The sequence below is a fragment of the Suncus etruscus genome, chromosome 3 (assembly GCF_024139225.1).
Source record: "Suncus etruscus isolate mSunEtr1 chromosome 3, mSunEtr1.pri.cur, whole genome shotgun sequence".
NCBI classification, from domain to species: Eukaryota; Metazoa; Chordata; class Mammalia; order Eulipotyphla; family Soricidae; genus Suncus; species Suncus etruscus.
Window position 1 is genome coordinate 143,805,138 of NC_064850.1, and position 19,428 is coordinate 143,824,565.

The following is a 19,428-nucleotide window of genomic DNA, read 5'->3' on the forward strand; positions in this document are numbered from 1 at the left end:
TTCTCCCCTTCTCTACTTGTCCTGTCTGGGCTTTGTTTTCTGTTTTTGGTTTTGATGGGGAGGGTGGTATACCTAGCTGTGTCAGGGCTTTTAGTGGACATAGACCATAGCTGATATTTATAAGTTCCTTTCACTACATAGCAATATTGCCCTTTCCCATCTGAGTAGTGGTAGCCAAATCTTCCTTCCTGAAAGGCTTCATTCTCAGTTGTTAGTATGTTACTATACTGTGATAGTTATGTTATTAACATGACTGTGTCACAAGAAGACCAGATATTTGGCTCTCCATCACTCCTAGCAGCACACAGGGAACTATATGGGGTGCCAGCGATTGAACTCAGGTTGGCTTCATGCAAGGCAAAGCCCTTATGTGATGTACTATCTTTCCAGTCTCCTTTCCTTACTTACCATTGCAGTGACCTAGAGTTGCACAGACACACTTGGCCACAGTGCTGTGGTGCTTACCATAGAATCATACATCAGTCTTCATTTTGCTGCAGTGCTCACCGAGATTTGTACTCCTTTAGGTGTGGTGCTTGTACATGCGCTCACCAGGGAATACTCTCTTACACATGTATGGTCATGATATTTACCAGCAATGATACCCCATTATGTCTTACACCACTTCACTGCAGTTTGATCAGAAATAGTTCACAGTGCCAAGGATTACAGATAGCAGAGCTACCAGACTCAAATAGCAAAGATGCAGGGATGGCACTCAGCTCACATAGGGCACCAAGAATTGAATTTACAACTATAAACTTACAAGGCAGCTGCTATAAGCCACTGCATTATTCCGCTTGGTCAAGGAAATAAGTTGTTGTTATTGTTTTATTGTTATTTTAATAAAGGCTGATTATTTCTAGCCTAACTTCAATGGAAGATTCCAAGGTGATAAATCAGGAAAAATATTTTTGTTGTTGTTGTTGTTTTTTGTTTTTTTTTTGGGCCACACCCGTTTGATGCTCAGGGGTTACTCCTGGCTATGTGCTCAGAAATCGCCCCTGGCTTGAGGGGACCATATGGGACACCGGGAGATCGAACCGTGGTTCGTTCCTTGGCTAGCGCTTGCAAGGCAGACACCTTACCTCTAACGCCACCTCACTGGCCCCAGGAAAAATGTTATTTTAATAAGTGAAATGTGAAACTATAGGACTAGGGATATAGTTCAGTGGTAGAATAACTGCTTGCATGTGTGAGGCCTTAGGGGGCAGAAGAGAGAGATAAAGAGAAAAAGAAAGGAAGAAAAGGAAAGGAAAAAGGAAAGGAAAGGAAAAAGGAAAGGAAAGGAAAAAGGAAAGGAAAGGAAAAAGGAAAGGAAAGGAAAGGAAAGGAAAGGAAAGGAAAGGAAAGGAAAGGAAAGGAAAGGAAAGGAAAGGAAAGGAAAAAGGAAAGGAAAGGAAAAAGGAAAGGAAAGGAAAGGAAAGGAAAGGAAAGGAAAGGAAAGGAAAGGAAAGGAAAGGAAAGGAGGAAGGAAGGAAGGAAGGAAGGAAGGAAGGAAGGAAGGAAGGAAGGAAGGAAGGAAGGAAGGAAGGAAGGAAAGAAGGAAAAGAAGAACAAAAGAAAGAAGAGGAAGGAATGAACGAAGGAAAGAAGGAAGGGTAGGAAGAAAGAGTAGGGAGAGGGAGTTAATTTGTTTATTGGGTGCCTCAGTGATTGACAAATTCTTAGCCAGTTATAGCAATTCCTAAAAGGCATATTTTTCTTTCCCTAATGCACACTCCTATTGAAAAACCACTACTGTTTCCTCTGAGAGAGAATAAAGACAGAAGAATAATCATGGGATAAATTGTTTAGCTTTGTTTTGTTTTGGGGTCACATTCAGTGGGGTCACACTCATGGCTTACTCCTGGTTGGGCTCAAGATGCCATATATGGTGCCAAAGCTCAAACCCAGGACTGCTGCCTGAGAGACAAGCACCACATCTTCTGTACTATCTCTTGGGCCCATGAGATAAAGTTTTTCCCATGTGATAAATTTTTAGTGTGTTTTAGGGTCCATTCTCATTAATAGGCAGCCTCCACTTCATCCAAGGCCTGTTTAATGGTTTATATCTAATATTGGATTAAAAAAAAAAACAGAGTTCTCTTGGGGCCAGAGTGATAGTAAAGCACAGGGGTGGCGAACAAGTTCAACACAAAGAGCCAAAAGTTTAAACTGAGAGTTAGAGAGCCGCACCACGCAGTGACCTGCCAAAACAGACAAACACACAAAAGTATATAATTTTAACAATAATATATGAAACGCCTATTCCATTTAGCCATTTTGAGTGAGGGTAAAAACCCTGCAGTTATGGTGAGGGTGTGCTGCGTCCTCCACACTAAGAACTAACGGCAAGATGTGACCTAACGTGTGCCACAAGGGTCCCCACTCACTGGCCCGTGCAGTTGTTTCCGAGGGATGGGAGACGGGAGGATGCAGCCTGGGGGCGGGACTCCACAATCGGAGATCTCCCCTCAGAGGTACCTCCTCAGAAGCAGAACGAAATCCAAACTTGGCAAAGAGCCACAGTATACAAAATCATGATAAGAGGCAAAGAGCCGCATTCATTTTGGCCTGGAGCTGCATATGGTCCCTGATGTGATTCCTGAGCACAGATCCAGAAAGTAACCCCTGAACACTGCTAGGTGTGACCCCAAAACAAAAACAAAAAAAGGACACAACTCTTCACTGGCCACTAAATGACTTATGCATGTTCCCCTGTCATCTCACAAATCCCTAAACCCATTACCCACTGTTTCATACCATCGCACAATCAAAATGATCTCCTCGATCCATTCCTCCCACTCTCTTTTCCCTTCTCCTCTGGTAACCACCATAATTTTCATAACGTAAGAGTTACCTTTGTTGTAGGTTTTAGTTTGTTGGTTTGGGTTTTTGTTTTTTTTTTTTTAGTCCTACCTAGTAGTGTCGTACTCAAGAACTTTATGAAGTTCTTGGATTCAAACTAATATCAATTACAGCATCAGTAATCACCGGGTGTGACCCAAAAAAACAGAAGAAAAAAGTTTTTTTTCTTTTACATAAACCTCACCTGTGACGCTCAGGAGGTCATGTGATACTAAAGATCAAACTGAAGAATCCGAGTGTGGCAGCATACTTTTTTTGATCTCTCTGGTGCCCATTCATGATTTCTTTCTCTGCTTTTGCTTTTTGCCTGTAGTGCTCAGAACTACTTCTGGGTCTGTGCTTAGAAGTCACTCGCGGTAGTGTTAGGAGGACCATGGGTGTCAGAGATCAAATCGAGGTCTTCCCACATGTAAAGCATGCACCCCAGCCCATTGAATTCCCTCTTTGGCCTGTTCACTATTTTTTCTTTTTGAAAAAACTTTAAGAAAAAAATTGTTTGTTTTATATTTAAACACTGTGGTTACAAAATTATTCATACTACAGTTAGTTTTCATAAAGTTGTTCATGATTGAGTTATAGTCAGATAATGTACAACCTTCACCAGTGTGCATTTCCCATCACCAATGTCAATAGTTTCCCTCTCACCCTCCCTGATACCCCCATCCCTCCCACTCACCCTCCCTGTCTGCTTCTGGAATGGCTTTCTTCTTTCACTCTTTCTTTCACTTTCTTTCTCTTTCTTTCTTTCTTTCTTTCTTTCTTTCTTTCTTTCTTTCTTTCTTTTTTCTCTTTCTTTCTCTTTCTTCTTTCTTTCTTTCTTTCTTCCTTTCTTCCTTTCTCTTTTTCTTTTTTCTCTTTCTTTCTTTTTTCTCTTTCTCTTTCCTTTCTTTTTTCCTTTCTTTCTCTTTTTCCTTCTTTTTTCTTTCTTTCTTTCTTTCTTTCTTTCTTTCTTTCTTTCTTTCTTTCTTTCTTTCTTTCTTTCTTTCTTTCATTCTTTCTTTCTTTCTCTCTCCCTTCTTTTTTTCTTTCTTTTTTTTTTGGTTTTTGGGTCACACCCAGCAGTGCTCAGGGGTTACTCCTGGCCCTATGCTCAGAAATCACTCCTTGCAAGCTCGGGGGACCATATGGGAGGCCGGGATTCAAACCACCATTCTTCTGCATGAAAGGCAAACACTCTACCTCCATGCTATTTCTCTGGCCCCGCTTCCTTCTTTCTTTACTTCTTTCATTTTTTTCTTTTTCTTTTTCTTTCTTTCTTTTTCTTTTTTTTTTTTTTTTTTTTTTTTTTGGGCCACACCCGGTAACGCTCAGGGGTTACTCCTGGCTATGTGCTCAGAAGTTGCTCCTGGCTTGGGGAACCATATGGGACACCGGGGGATCGAACCGCGGTCCGTCCAAGGCTAGCGCAGGCAAGGCAGGCACCTTACCTTTAGCGCCACCGCCCGGCCCCCTTTTTTTCTTTCTTGACACTGTGGTTTGCACTACTTTTAATGAAGGGGTGCCATGTGTGTCATTTTTATAGTAGACTCTTTTCTACTCTAAATGAACTCTTCACTCTTTGTGGCAAGCTTTCTACTATGGACTGGTTCTCCTAATCCTCATCTCTATTGTCTCTGATATCAGTCAGATATTGTCTCTGGATATAAATCACATCTGGCTCTGCTTAGAGATTACTCCTGGTAGTGCTCATGGAGTGCCAGGGGTTGGATTCACATTGCCTATGTTCTTCCCACTACACTATCATTCTGATCCTTGTTTATGATTTCTTATTACTCTTGCAGTTCATTGATAACATTTGTGAGAATGTCACTAGGCAAGAGAAATGTGGGAATCACTGTAGAATATGTGGATCATCAATGAAAGGAGCATTGTAGACCATACGGAAGTGGAGAAAGACAGCATAACTTTAATTTCCACTTGGAAATGATTGGGGTGGATCACACTCACAGTTGTTAGGAGCTATTGCCAGTTCTGTGCTCAAGAATGACCCCTGGGAGTGCTCAGGGGACCATATGTGGTGCCAAAGATTCAAACCAGGGTCAGATACATGCCAGGCAAGTGCCTTAATCTCTCTATTTTCTATCTTTCATTTTTTAAAAAAACTCAAATCAGTTACCTTGCTTAAGAGCTGATTTTAGCACATCCTTGCAGTATTTCACATGATTACTCCACTCTTGTCAACAATGGTTATATTTACTTGTAAATAAGCTATTTGGGAATTAACAGGCCAGGTTGTTTTCAAGATGTCCAGGTGGCCAAAAATAATGACAGAGGATCAGTAAACTCTATCTTTGCATGAAGGGAATCACTGAATTTCTGTTAAGATCATTTCTATTCCAATCTTTTCAGCTAAAATCATATGATACTTTTTCTTTGTTATTCTTTTCTTCATGTTCTCTATCTGTCCGTCTATCATCCTACCTTGTACAAAGTAAAGCCTTTGGCTTTCCCATGGGGAAGGAGGAAGAGGAAGCATCAATTTTGTGTTACTCCAGTTGAGATAGTCTACAAATTAACCCTCTACTAAGGAAGGTATTCCCAAATGACCCTAGTTACCTTGGAGGAAGCAGAGCTAATTTATCTCCCTATTATGGATACAACTCGACTGCTACACCCTGAACCCAATAAATTTATCTCCCTATTATGGATACAACTTGACTCATACCTTGACCTAATAAACACAAATTAACCTTGAGGGAAGTTTTTCTCAGAATATTGTTCACAACTTCAGTGATAGGGCCAGCACAAGTTAGAAGTGGGAGTTTGGTGATACAAATTCATTTACTTGTCTTTGTCCATTTCTTTTTTTTTTTTTTTTTTTGGGTCACACCCGGCGGTGCTCAAGGGTTACTCCTGGCTGTCTGCTCAGAAATAGCTCCTGGCAGGCACGGGGGACCATATGGGACACCGGGATTCGGACCAACCACCTTTGGTCCTGGATCGGCTGCTTGCAAGGCAAACACCGCTGTGCTATCTCTCCGGGCCCTGTCCATTTCTTAAGACTTCAAAATGTTCGATTTTCAGGCTTGAAATAGTATAATAAGTAAGGCACTTGCCTTGAAGGTTCCCAAACTATTATGGTTCCCCCAAGTCCTGAGTCCATGAGAGGCACTTTCCTCCAACATAAATTTTAATTTTTGTGGGTGGGGCAGGAACAGTACTTGAGAATCTGAGACTTCCTCCCTGTAATACTAAGCTATTAGCTGTGTGTTGCCAGGGCCCTCTAATGTTAGAAGCCACTGGGAAAATCCTAGTAATTCTTGGGGGACCATATAATGCAGGAGTCAAACTCAGGGCATCTCCATACTAAGTTTTCACTTAAGCTTTGGATATATCTTTATATAACATTTTGCCTGTTACTTGAATCCCTGTCTTATTTCACTTCTTTTCTGATAGTTAAGTCTTTTGCCTCAGTTCTTAGGTGACTGTGTTCATAAAAAAAAAAATCAATGTGGGGGGAGGTCAGAAAGATGGTACAGTGGATAGGGCATTAGACTTGCACACAGCCTTCCCAAATTTAATCCCTAGCATCCATATGGTTCCCTGAGCAACATCAGGAGTACTCTCCTGGTCAGTGACCCAAAAAATAAACAAGCAAAATCAAAATAAATCCATCTGGGCTGGAGTGATAGCACAGATGGTAGGACTTGATAAATAAAACAGAATCCATGTACAATTACTTTGTCCCTCAAGTCCCCATATTGTAGCACATTGTAATATTTCTTAACAGCACACAAGGCAATCTAAAGCCATAAAACTTATGTAACTCCTTAAACATTAGAGGCATAGTATTTTTTACATTTCCATGTACATGCATATTAGCTTAAGTTAACCTCATTTTAAGTGGGTGCATTTAACCTCGAATTTTAAGTGGGTGCATTTTAAGGATTAGAGTCAAAGGAGCACAGTAAAAACGGTGTTAGAGTGGCAATTGTTGTTTGCATAGGCCCACCAAAATATGAGAGGCATGGAAAGGAATAACCTTGGCCTAAATACAAAGAAATCCTACCCCTGAAGTTTCCTGGCATAAGACCAACTCTAGGCTTCAGGCAAGTTATCGTCCGATCCAAGACATTGTCCATAGTGCCAACACACTTTTCACAGTCTCTGTTGTTGGTATCATATTTCTGTATTAAAGATCCTGGAATCTGCATATCCTACATTGAAGTCATGATGTGGAGTGTCTTCTCGTTTCACCTCACCATGAAAGGGCAATGCAGGAAGCCCTGTCCTGTAAGCAGGTCGTTGTTAAGTCTTCTCATTGTTAAGGGAAGTCTCTTTTTAGCAGTATGATGTCTGAGCAGTGGTAGGGTCTTCCGTGGTAGAGGATTGCTTCCAGGTGATGTTATAGACAAACCTCACAATTAAGGGGCAATACAGCAAGCCCTGTCCAGTAAGCAGGTCATTGTTTTTGTTAAGTCCAGAAGTAAATCTTAACCACTACCGGTTGTGGCCCAAAAACAAAGAAAGAACAAAAATAAAATAAATTAATTGAAAATCATATGGGTAGTTCTTAGTTCGGTCGTGTTAAACATAAAAATTAGGATCATCATTAATGCAATAAATATTAAATTGGTCACAGGTTTATTAATAATTTGATAATAATTGCAATTTAAAAAACTATATATAGAATAAAATATTTTCCTTAAAATAGACTAAAAATTTTTTTTTCATTTTTGGGGAGTGGGGAGTTGGTCCATAACCAATACTAGTTGAGCCTTATTACACTGGGCTATTCCTGGATCTGCACAGGAGTGACCCCTGGTGGTGTTGAAGGCACTGTATGTGTTGCCGGAAATTTAACCAGAGTCAACTACATTCAAGGTAATTACTTTACCTCCTGTTCTATCTCTCCAGCGCCCCCAATTTTTTCTCATTTAAATATGCATTGTGCTCGGGGCCACAAACAATGTCCTTACTGCCTCCTCTACAAGTACATGTACATCCACCCGCTGCGCACCCAGATGGAGGCCAAGTCACCTTTCTAACTGACAGCTAGGAAGGACGCCACGGACACGGGCAGCGTTTGGTATGAGGAGCACAGGATGGGCCTGCGGTCACTTCGGGGAATTGTCCCCAACCTAGCCAAGAAGGTCAAGCTGGAAAACTGCGAGAACTTCACCTTTGTGTCATTTACTCAGGTCTCCAGGAGGCTCAGCTCCCACAGCTGCTGCCAGTGAGCCTTCTCTGCTTCCAGGCCGGAGCCTCCAGGCCACTGTGGAGAATTCGGGGTCCATGGGATCTGCTCTTCCTTTGGACACTGGGTTTGCTTCTTAACCTAAGGTAGATGAGTCTAAATTATGGGGATGTTTTGTTCAAATGTGTCACCTAAAATTTAAAAAAAAAAATGCATTGTAAATTTCAGTTGATATTTTCTGTAAGCATAAATTATTCTGAGTTTTTGTATTGGGGTCATATGTACCTGTGCTAGGGCTCTAGTTCTATCTCAATGTGCAGGGATTGTACCTTGATGCACTTAGGGAATCAGATGGAGTGGGGAAGCGAACCTGAGATCTCCACAAGCATTCTAGATTTTTTTTTTTAATATCATTATTTAAGCACCATGATTACCAACATGTTTGTGGTTGGGTTTTAATTATAAAAAAACCAAACACCCCCCATTCACCAGTGCAACATTCCCACCACCAATGCCCCCTAGTTCCCTCCTCCCCCACCCTTTGAGATAGGCATTCTATTTCTCTCACTCACTGTCATTGTCATGATAGTTGTCAGTGTAGTTATTTCTCTAACTGGACTCACCACTCTTTGTGGTAAGCTTCATATTGTGCTGGTCCTTCCAACCTTCTTCTCTATTACCTCTGTGTATTATTACAATAATGTCTTTTATTTTCTTAAAACCCATAGATGAGGGACTCGAATGGTGGCACAAGTGATAAGGCATCTGCCTTGCCCACACCAGCCTAGGACAGACCACAGTTCGATACCCTGGCATCCTATATGATCCCCCAAGACAGGAGCAATTTTTTAGTACATAGCCAGGAGTAACCCCTGAGCATCACCAGGTGTGGCCCCCAAACCAAAAGAAACCTAAAAAACCATAGATTAGTGAGATTATTCTGTGTCTATCTCTCTCCCTCTGACTTATTTCACTCAGCAATAGTTTCCATGTCCATCCATGTATAGGAAAATTTCATGACTTTATTTTTTCTTTATTTTTTTGTTTTTGTGGGGGGTCACACCCGGCAGTGCTCAGGAGTTACTCCTGGCTCTATGCTCAGAAATCGCCCCTGGCAGGCACAGGGGACCATATGTGATAATAGGATTCAAACCACCGTCCTTCTGCATGGAAGGCAAACGCCTTACCTCCATGCTATCTCGCCGGCCCCCTGACTTCATTTTTTCTGATGGCTGCATTGTGCAAATGTACCACAGTTTCTTTAGCCTCTCATCTGTTGTTAGGAATCTTGGTTGTTTCCAGATTCTGGCTATTGTAAATAACACTACAATGAATATAGGTTTGCAGAAGGCAGTTTTGTATTGTGTCTCTGTGTTCCTAAGGTATATCCCTAGGACTGGTATAGCTGGATTATATGGGAGCTCAATTTCCACTTTTTTGAGGAATCTCCATATTGTTTTCCATAAAGGCTGGATAAATGGCATTCCCACCAACAGTGAATAAGAGTTCCTTTCTCCCCACATCCCCACCAGCACTGATCTTGTTTTCTGTACATTCTAGATCTATGAACCATTTCTAGCTAATTATTCTGTCTTCTTCCTTATTTTGTTGATTTGTCATAGATATGAAGTTATTAAGACTATGGGGGTCGGGCCCGGAGAGATAGCACAGCGGTGTTTGCCTTGCAAGCAGCCAATCCAGGACCAAAGGTGGTTGGTTCGAATCCCGGTGTCCCATATGGTCCCCCGTGCCTGCCGGGAGCTATTTCTGAGCAGACAGCCAGGAGTAACCCCTGAGCACCGCTGGGTGTGGCCCAAAAAACCAAAAAAAAAAAAAAAAAAAAAAAAGACTATGGGTTAGGGTTCAAAGGGATATTACAGGGTTAGGGCACTTGCTTTGCACACGGCTGATTCATGCTATTCCCAGCACCTCATATGGTCACCTGAGCACCATCAAGAGTGATCCTTGAGCATAGGACCAAGAGTAGGCCCTGGCTACAGTTAAGGGTGTCCCCAAAATATTTTTTAAAAAAACGGGGCCACAGCGAGCAAAAGCACAGTGGGTAGGGCATTTGCTTTGCACATAGCTAACTTCAGTTCAATCTTGCCAAACCTGCCAGAATTGATTCCTCAATGTAGAACCTGGTGTGAGAGCTGAGTATGAGCACTGGGTATGAGCACTGCTGGGTGTGACCCCCAACCAAAACAAAACAGAGATTATTTTATTTATTTAAAAATTAGGGGGTTGGAGAGATAGCATGGAGGTAAGGCATTTACCTTGCATACAGAAGGACAGTGGTTTGAATCCCGGCATCCCATATGGTCCCCTGAGCCTGCCAAGAGTGACTTCTGAGCACTGCCGGGTGTGACCCAAAAACAAAACAAACAAAATTAAAGAAATTTTTAAAAAATTAAAGAAAAATTAAAGGAACAAAGCTGGGATTTTTATTCCTCTTAACAATAACCACCTGTTATAATTTTCATTACACAAGATTTATGAAGATGCATTCCTATTTAAAACATCTACATTTATAGTTTATAATGTTTTATTTATTCTTAGTGTCATGTGATTTACTTCTATAAATTAATTTCTACATTTAGTTTATAATGTTTTATTTATTCTTAGTGTCATGTGATTTACTTCTATAAATTAATCCCTTTTTTTGTTTTTTTTGTTTTGGTTTGGTTTTTTGGGCCACACCCGTTTGATGCTTAGGGGTTACTCTTGGCTAAGCGCTCAGAAATTGCCCCTGGGTTGGGGGGACCATATGGGACTCTGGGGACCACGGTCGCGATCTTTCCTTGGCTAGCGCTTGCAAAGCACTACCTCTAGCACCACCTCGCCGGCCCCTCTATAAATTAATTTTATGAACCAGGGGTGAATATCAGTTAGAGAACACTTGCTTGAGAATGTGAGGTCCTGATTTGAGTTCCAGTACTACACAAGAAAAATTAAATTAGTTTAGTATTTTTTAAATGTTTTACTGCTTAAGCAGTAAGAAATATTTATTGTAATAGTATATAAGAGAAAAATAAAGAAATGGAAATCTCTTTGATTTATATAACTGAAACCCAACTACAAACATGTTTGTAATCATGGTTCTTAAATAAAGATATGAGAAAAAATTAAAAAATATAATGACTATTGAACTTAAAAAAAATGGACGGAGCCAGAGCGTTGGCCCAAGCTGTAGGGCATTTAATTTGCCTTGCATGTGCTAACATAGGACAGACCACAGTTGGATCCCTCAGCATCTCATATGGTCTCCCAAGCCAGGAGAGATTTCTGAGCACATAGTCAGGTGTAGCCCAAAAAGCAAAAATAAAAATAAAAAAAGGAAATTTCTCAATGGGTTTTTTATTTTAAATATTGTTAGGAAAAGTCAAAATCTTATTTGATATGTACCTGTAGGGCCTGGAGGAATAGTTCATTTAAAATTTATACCTTAGAAATTTATGATCATGAGCTCAAACCTTGATGTCCTCTTGAAAAATCATGATGCTGGCAATTTTTTTTTTTCTTTTGCCACATCCAGCAGTGCTCAGGGGTTGCTCAATCCTGGCAATTTTGCTGTTTGTGATTCCAAGAACTCTAATTTCTTTTCTCCTTTATGTATTTTGGATCATATCTGGATGATCTCAGGGCCTACAACCCCCACTTCCTCATCTTAGTGCTCAGTAGTCTTTTGGCAGTGTTCAAGGGTCATTTGGAGTCAGATAATAATCAAAGCTGAGCTTTCTTCATGAAAAGTATGGACTCAGCCTATTGAGTTGTCTCTCTGGTCTAATATTGCATATGTATCAGTTTTCATGTATTTATTTGGGAGGGCCACAGACTGCGACACTTGGGTTACTCCTGGCAGGCTTGAGGGACCATTTAGAATGCTGGGGATTGAACCCAGGTTGGACACGTGCAAGGCAAATGCCCTACCCACTGTGCTATTGCTCCAGCTCCTATTATCAATTTTCATGAGTCAGTGTCCAGAAACTAATTGTTATGGCATCAGTTCAGTATCTCACTAGGCTGGCAACTGGCCAGTATGAGTTTTAACTATGGAAAGAGGTTGAACTGTTGAAGAATCTGCTTCCAGGCTCATTCAAATTCTTACTTGCAGGCTAGAACAATAGCACAGTGGGTAGAGTGTTTGCTTTGCATGAGGCCGACCTGGGTTCAATCCCCAGCCATCCCATATCCCCTGAGCTTGTCAGGAGTGATTTCTGAGCACAGAGCAGAAGGAACCCCTGAGTACTGCCAGATGTGCCCCCAAAACAACAATGAGAAAGTTGTTACCCGTAATTCCTTGAACTTTATTTCTTTGTAGTTGTAGAACTGAGGTGACCCTGTTGCTGTTGTTGTTTTTCTGATTGTTGAAGGCTGCTCATAAGGCTGCCCACTAGTCCTATATGGCTGATTCTTTCCTCAAGGCAGGTGGAAATCTAAACTAGAATCACAAAACACAATGTAAACACAGAAGTATATCAAACTACTTGTACTGCATTCTAACAGCTAGAAATGAGTCATGGATTCTATGAGCACTCAAGGTGAAGAGAATATACAAAGGCAGGGACAGCAGGAGAAAGAGATTATTATAGGCTGTGTTATAGTCTAAGCTCTTATTACCTTTTCTAAATTGCTTGTAGGGGTCAGGGTGTTAGTATAGCAGGTAGCATTTACCTTAAATGAGGACAACCTGGGTTCTGTCCTTAGCACTCAATATGGTACCCAGCATACCACTAAGTGCAGAGACAGGAACTACCCCTGTACGTTGCTGATGTTCCCCAAGCAAAACCCAAACATAAATAAATAAAATAAGTTTCAAATAGTAGTTCTTATATTGAGAAAAATTGTGAATTTTCTAACAGGAAGGTAACAAACATCTTTAGTTCCAACAAGCCTATTTATAGATGAGTATGGAGATTTCAATAGTAAATGTTTTTTCTAAATCAGTCATTTTTGAACACCATTTAACATTTTCTTTATCTTTTTTCTCCTCCCCCTATTTTTATTTTTTAATTAATTAATTTAGGGGAAGTGCTCACTCCCAGAGGTACTGGGGGGAGGTACCATATGAAGTGCTATGGATCGAACCTGTGCAAGACAAGCACTCTGCTTGCTATACTATTGCTATGGCCCCTACCACATTTTCTATATACAAGATGCTGATGAAGTATCTTAATTTTTGATAGTTCATTGCAATCTTTTTGTTTGAGAACCACACTGGCAGTGTTCAGGGGCTACTCTTGGTTTGGTGCTTAGCGATCACTCCAGACAAAACTGGGATGTTGGGGTTGAACCGAAGACTGCTTACAAAGCATTGCACTGCAACTTGTTGAGCTTCCATTCTGGCCCTTATTTTAAATCTTAAACAAAATTAAATATACATATATTTATTGGTGGACAGGGCAAGAAGACAGGTACAAGCATTACGAGAAAAAGTACATATCAATTGTCAAATTTGCTAACTAGCATGTGCATTGATATACATAAGTATAAAAGCAAATGATGTAAAAAGAATTACATTCAGAGGAAGCTAGGACATACAATATTTCATTTAATAATCCCAACAACTACAAAAAGTAGAAATTATTATTCGATAATGTTTTTGTTATTGTTTTTTTTGGTCACACCCGGCAGTGCTCAAGGTTTACTCCTGGCTCTATGCTCAGAAATCGCTCCTGGCAGGCTCGGGGGACCATATGGGATGCCAGGATTTGAACCACGGACCTTCTGCATGCAAGGCAAATGCCTTACCTCCATGCCATCTCTCCGGCCCCTATTTGATACATTTTAAGGAGCTTGAAAGATTGTCATGAGGGTAGCATGCTTGCCTTGCACATGGTGCTCAAGATTCAATCTCTAGCACTTCATATTGTCCCCCCACCCCCAGCATTTCCAAGAGTAATCCTGAAAAACAGAGTTGAGTAAGCCTTGAGCATAGCTGGGTGTAACCCAAAAACTTTAAATAAAGAATAGTGGCTGGAGAGGCCAAAGAGATAGCACAGTGGTAGGGCATTTGCCTTGCACATTGCAGACCTAGGACTGACGGTGATTCTAATTCCCACATCCCATAGGTCCCCTAAGTTTGCCAGGAGTGATTTCTGAGCACAGTGCCAAATAACATTAAAATAAAAAACATAAGAGCACAGAGCTGGAAATGTAGCACAATGGATAGAGTGCTTGCTTTGAATGTGGTTGACCTAGGTTTAATCTCCAGAACTCCAGATGGTCCTTCAGGCTCTGCCAAGAGTGATCTCTGAGTGTAGAGCCAAGTGTAAACCTTGAAAACAACTGTATGTAGTCAAAAAACTAAAAATAAGGTAGGAACAGGGAAAATAAATGAATTGTTGAGTAGAAATCACACTATCAAATTAAAGTCAAATAACCTTTACTTCTGGCCCATCCCATTTCTCTATCACTAATTTATATCATTGCAGTTCTTTCCCTCCTCTTTGGGGCTATACCCAGGGATTACTTCTGGCTCCATTGGGGAATCATATGCAGTGCCAGGATCAACTGGGTGGGCAGCATACAACACAATCGCCCAAGCTCTCCCATGCATAAATCCTTTGCAATCTTTGTAAGAAGATGATGGTGTTGTGGTGGGGGGATTTGGGGCACACCTGGAAGCTCAGGGCTTGCTTCTGGCTTTACACTTTGGGGATCATACACAGTGTTGGTGATCAAATTCAGGTTGTTGCTTTCCAGTTCCCCTATAGGCATTATGACATTTTTTTTTTTTTTGGTTTTTGGGTCACACCGGGCAGCGCTCAGGGGTTCCTCCTGGCTCTACCCTCAGAAATCGCTCCTGGCAGGCTCGGGGGACCATATGGGATGCCAGGATTCGAACCACCGACCTTCTGCACGCAAAGCAAACGCCTTACCTCCATGCTATCTCTCCGGCCCCACATTATGACATTTGAAGTCTTGCCTCCCTGGCATCCCTTGATGATATGTGTTCATAGTAATGGATTCTTAAATCTTCTAGCCCTTTTATATACCTATAAGCATCTGCTGCTACAAATAAGCCTAGGTTTGTTGCTATTAGGTACTTTCCATCTATTTGTAAACCCAAAGCATCAAAGCCCACAAAAATGCTTTAAAATGTTTTGAATCCCAGTTTCTGTTCTTGATCTCGTTTATTTTCAGGAACTGCTTCTCATCTAGGGCCAATTTAGCTACTGAAACGACTTACAGGTATCTGAAAGTCAGGTAGGAATATCCAGACTACTAAATGTTTATAGAATCTGTTTTCTCTTTGGATAGTCTAGGGGACAACACAACTTCCAAGTGAGTGTGGGATCTTTTCACTACTGCATTTTCCCAACAGATCCTTCTGGAAACCTCTGAAGGCAAGGACAAGGCAAGGCAAGTCAAGGCATTCCGGGCACCATGAACTGCAAGAAGAAGGAGTAGGATTAACTGAGACCAGCAGCTGGAAGCAATCACGCAAGGTCACGCGGGCAGCTGCAGGCCAGAGAGACCAGAGCGCGCGTTGCAAAGGCCGGTTTCCTTCTCGGAAGGAAAGTCGGCGGCCGCTCTCTCTCCACTCGGGGTTCACCTAGGGCTGAGTGCCACCAGGCTCCGAGATCCCGGTGTGCCCGCGGGGTGGCGTGCTGGGATCCACGCCGCAGGAACCTTCCGGAGTGGCTGGCGGCCGGGGCGGAGCGGAGCGGGAGGAGTCCGAGGGGCCGAGCTCCGCCTCCCCTCCCCGGGCTGCTCGGCCGCACCCGTCGGCGGAAACCGCTGGGTCGAGCCGGATCGGCGCTCGGCGGAGGGTCGATCGCGGGCGTTGTGCATCCAGCTCGCCTCCCCGGGGCTGGCCCTCTCGCCGGCCGTGCAACAGCGCGCCCAGAGCCATGCAGCGCCTGGCCATGGACCTGCGGATGCTCTCCCGGGAGCTCTCTCTGTACCTGGAGCACCAAGTGCGCGTGGGCTTTTTCGGCTCCGGAGTGGGTCTGTCCTTGATCCTGGGCTTCAGTGTCGCCTACGCCTGCTACTACCTGAGCAGCATTGCCAAGGTGAGCCATGCGCGGCGTGGGGGTGGCGCGGGCGCCGACGTTCCGGGCCGCGCGCGGGGCGGCTCTGGCTGCCGGGATCGGCTGCCGCGGACCGAGCCCTGAGGCAGGCGACCGGGCAGAGATGGGTGACCCGGTGTGCTGGCTGCTCCCGAGCCCTGGCCCTTCTGCTCCCGGCATCTTCTGCACGCCTCTTGCAAGAGAGAGGCGGCCCGCCCCTGCCCTCCTGCCCGGGGGTCAGGCCCCGGCTTCTCTGACCCACCGACCTCTGTGCCCGCGGCGCGAACTGTCACTGTCATTCGCTCTCGGGGCCGCCCCTGCTCGACGGCGCGGTTGCACTTTGCATGCAACTCCCTTCTTGCAACTCTCCCTTTTCTCTCTTTCTCTCTGCAGGGTCTTCTTGAGTCACATTTTAAAGTCACATTTTAAATTGTTCCAGATGTGGCTTGGGGTGGGGTGGGGTGAGCAGGGGACCAAGTCTGTGCTCCTTTTTTTTGGTGGGGGGGGTCTCACCTGGCTGCGCTCCACCATCCTTCTGCATGCAAGGCAAATGCTCTATCTCCATGCAATCTTTTCGGCCCCCTGTGCTCCTTTTTTTTGGGGGGGGGCTTAACTATCAACAAAAACTTGACGTTATTCCTGATCCTTCACTGATAATGACTCTTCTCTTCTTCTCTCCACCCTTCCCACCACCCAATTCCCCTTTTCCCATTCCCCTTTTGCCTCCGCAGAAGCCCCAGTTGGTGACCGGGGCTGAGAGCTTCAGCCGCTTTCTTCAGCATCACTGTCCAGTAGTGACCGAAACGTACTATCCGACGGTCTGGTGCTGGGAGAGTCGAGGACAGACCCTGCTGAGACCTTTCATCACTTCCAAGCCCCCGGTGCAGTACAGGAAGTAAGTGCAATTCCATTTTCTGGCATTTCTGCAGAATCAGAGGTTTTTACATTCTCCTACTGCTTGGTTATTAGAACTAAGTTTCGTGGGTATCTGGAATAGAGCAGGGGGAAACTAAAGTGGAAGGTATCTTCCAGACCCCACATTCAAGTGCAGGAAAGTATTTAAATACTGCTTTTCATCACCATTCCCCACCACCACCATTCACTGTAAATGAGTGAACAGAATGTTTGGGGGCAATTGCTTTTCAGCTCACCGAACATCTGTCCTTTGATGATGTACTTAATTCATTTAGAGAGGGAGGTTTAGAAAGGATACCAGTAATTTAGATTTTGTGTGCTGCACCTCTGTAAAAGGATTTCATATTGATTCGTGCATTTTTGTTAACTTTTCTTGACATGCTAAAAATATGGCTCAGAGTTTAATCAGTAATTTGGAGATTTAAATGGTGCCTGTTATTAATTTCCCTGAGTCATCTAGTCCTCCTGGAATTCCTTTTTTATTTTTTATTTTTTGGAAGTTGCACGGTTTGTTTGAGAGAGTTCTTTGAGCTCATAAGATAATATGTGGAACGTATTTTAAAACATTTAGGAAGCAAATTTTATCGTGTTCTCTAGGGAAATTGAATTATTGAATCAGAGCTATAATAGTGATCAGTGCAGCATTTCACTTATTTCTAATTCCCTATTGAATTATGTGGGAGACCTCAATCAAATGAGGGTTAAATGCTGAAGACTTAGGAATAATAAGGAGATAATTAAGATAAATATTTGAAGAACTTTGAAATTTTAATATTTAAAGACTGTCTTTTATGAAATTGCTGGAAATACTTTATGGAACTCATCTCTATAACATTTTTATAATAAAAGTGGTAAGTGTATGTAATAAAAAAGTGTGCATGGCCAAAGATTTTTCCCTTCTATTTTCCCCATATTTTGCTGTGCCTATGCAAAAACAAACAAAAAAAACAGCAAAAACAACTGCTACACACATACCATTTTATTGTATTTTTATTTCTTTATTTCTTTTTTTTAATTTTTTATTTTTAAAAAATAGAGCTTACTAAACCTTCTGCCATTATATTAATGACTTTATTGGAGATACAATAATTTTCACAAATAGACTTGCCACTGAACTTTTTCTTTTTTCTTATTTTTATTTTGCTTCAGTAACTTTCCTTTCCTTTATCTTGAAACAAATGTATTATGATCAGTTATATCAACTATGTGACACATTTTCTTTAAAATAAAAATTGAAAGTATACATGTGAGGGGCCAGAGAGATAGATAGCACAGTGGTAGGGCATTTGCCTTGCATGCAGCCAATCCCGGCATCCCATATGGTCCTCCGTGCCTGCCAGGAGCGACTTCTGAGCATAGAGATAGGAATAATCCCTGAGCCCCACCAGGTGTGACCCAAAAACCAAAAACAAAAACAAAAAAAGTGTACCTGTGAAGAGCCAGAATGGTAGCACAGCGATAGGGCATTTGCTTTGCAGCAGCTGACCAAGGATAGATGCGGATTTGACCCCCAGCATCCCATAGGGTTCCCTGAGCCTGCCAGGGGTGATTTCTGAGCACAGAGCCAGGAGTAACCTCTGAGCAACGCTGGGTGTGGCGCATAAAAGCAAAAAATGAAATAAAATAGAAGTGTACATGTGAAAAGTTACTTTTTTTTTTTTTTTTTTTTGTGATTTTTGGGTCACACCCAGCAGTGCTCAGGGGTTATTTCTGGCTCCAGGCTCAGAAATTGCTCCTGGCAGGCACGGGGGACCATATGGGGCGCCGGGATTCGAACTGATGACCTCCTGCATGAAAGGCAAACGCCTTACCTCCATGCTATCTCTCCGGCCCCGTGAAAAGTTACTTTTGATAACAAAATAATGTCTTATAAATTTATAGAATTAAGACACTGATGTTAAGGATAACATGAAGTAAGTAATGTCTTTTGGATTATTTCTTTCAGTGAACTTATTAAAACTGCAGATGGAGGACAGATATCACTGGACTGGTTTGATAATGCTAGCAGTAAGAATTATTTGGATGTCGGCACTAGACCTACTATCTTACTGTTACCTGGCCTCACTGGCACAAGCAAAGAATCATATATCCTTCATATGATCCATCTTAGTGAAGAATTGGGATACAGGTATTAGTAAAATATTTTGTCTATTTTTCCACTTGATTTGTTATAAGCAAAGCACAAATATAAATATTTGTATGTTTGTTTCAGAAATACTGGAATAAGCAATCCCTTAAATTATTTTTCTCTGTTCCCTCCTTTATTTTCCCAGGAAATGCTTAAATTGAATTATCTTACAGGAAATAGAACTTGCTATAGTAGGTGTTCAACATATTTCAGTGGAAGGAATGAATGAAATTAATATTACCTGGTAACTGACCAAAGACCCCCATCTGAGAAATAGATGACCCCACTGGAGGGATTGCTATGGAGAACCCAAATTACAGCTGCCAAGTCATATGGCCTTTATGTCACACTTTATATAAGGGGCTAGATCTATTTTGCTTCAT

General features: G+C 42.2%; 1 protein-coding gene across 1 annotated transcript in view; it reads left to right on the plus strand.

Annotated features, from left to right (window-relative positions):
• The first annotated feature begins 15,686 nt into the window (after positions 1 to 15,686).
• ABHD3 (abhydrolase domain containing 3, phospholipase) overlaps positions 15,687 to 19,428 on the plus strand; it is a 72,329-nt gene continuing 68,587 nt past the window's right edge. The window contains exons 1-3 of the mRNA XM_049770098.1: positions 15,687 to 16,005; positions 16,734 to 16,897; positions 18,863 to 19,045. Of these exons, the coding sequence (XP_049626055.1) occupies positions 15,844 to 16,005; positions 16,734 to 16,897; positions 18,863 to 19,045 (509 nt within the window). The 5' untranslated portion in view covers positions 15,687 to 15,843. The remainder of the gene's footprint in view (positions 16,006 to 16,733; positions 16,898 to 18,862; positions 19,046 to 19,428) is intronic.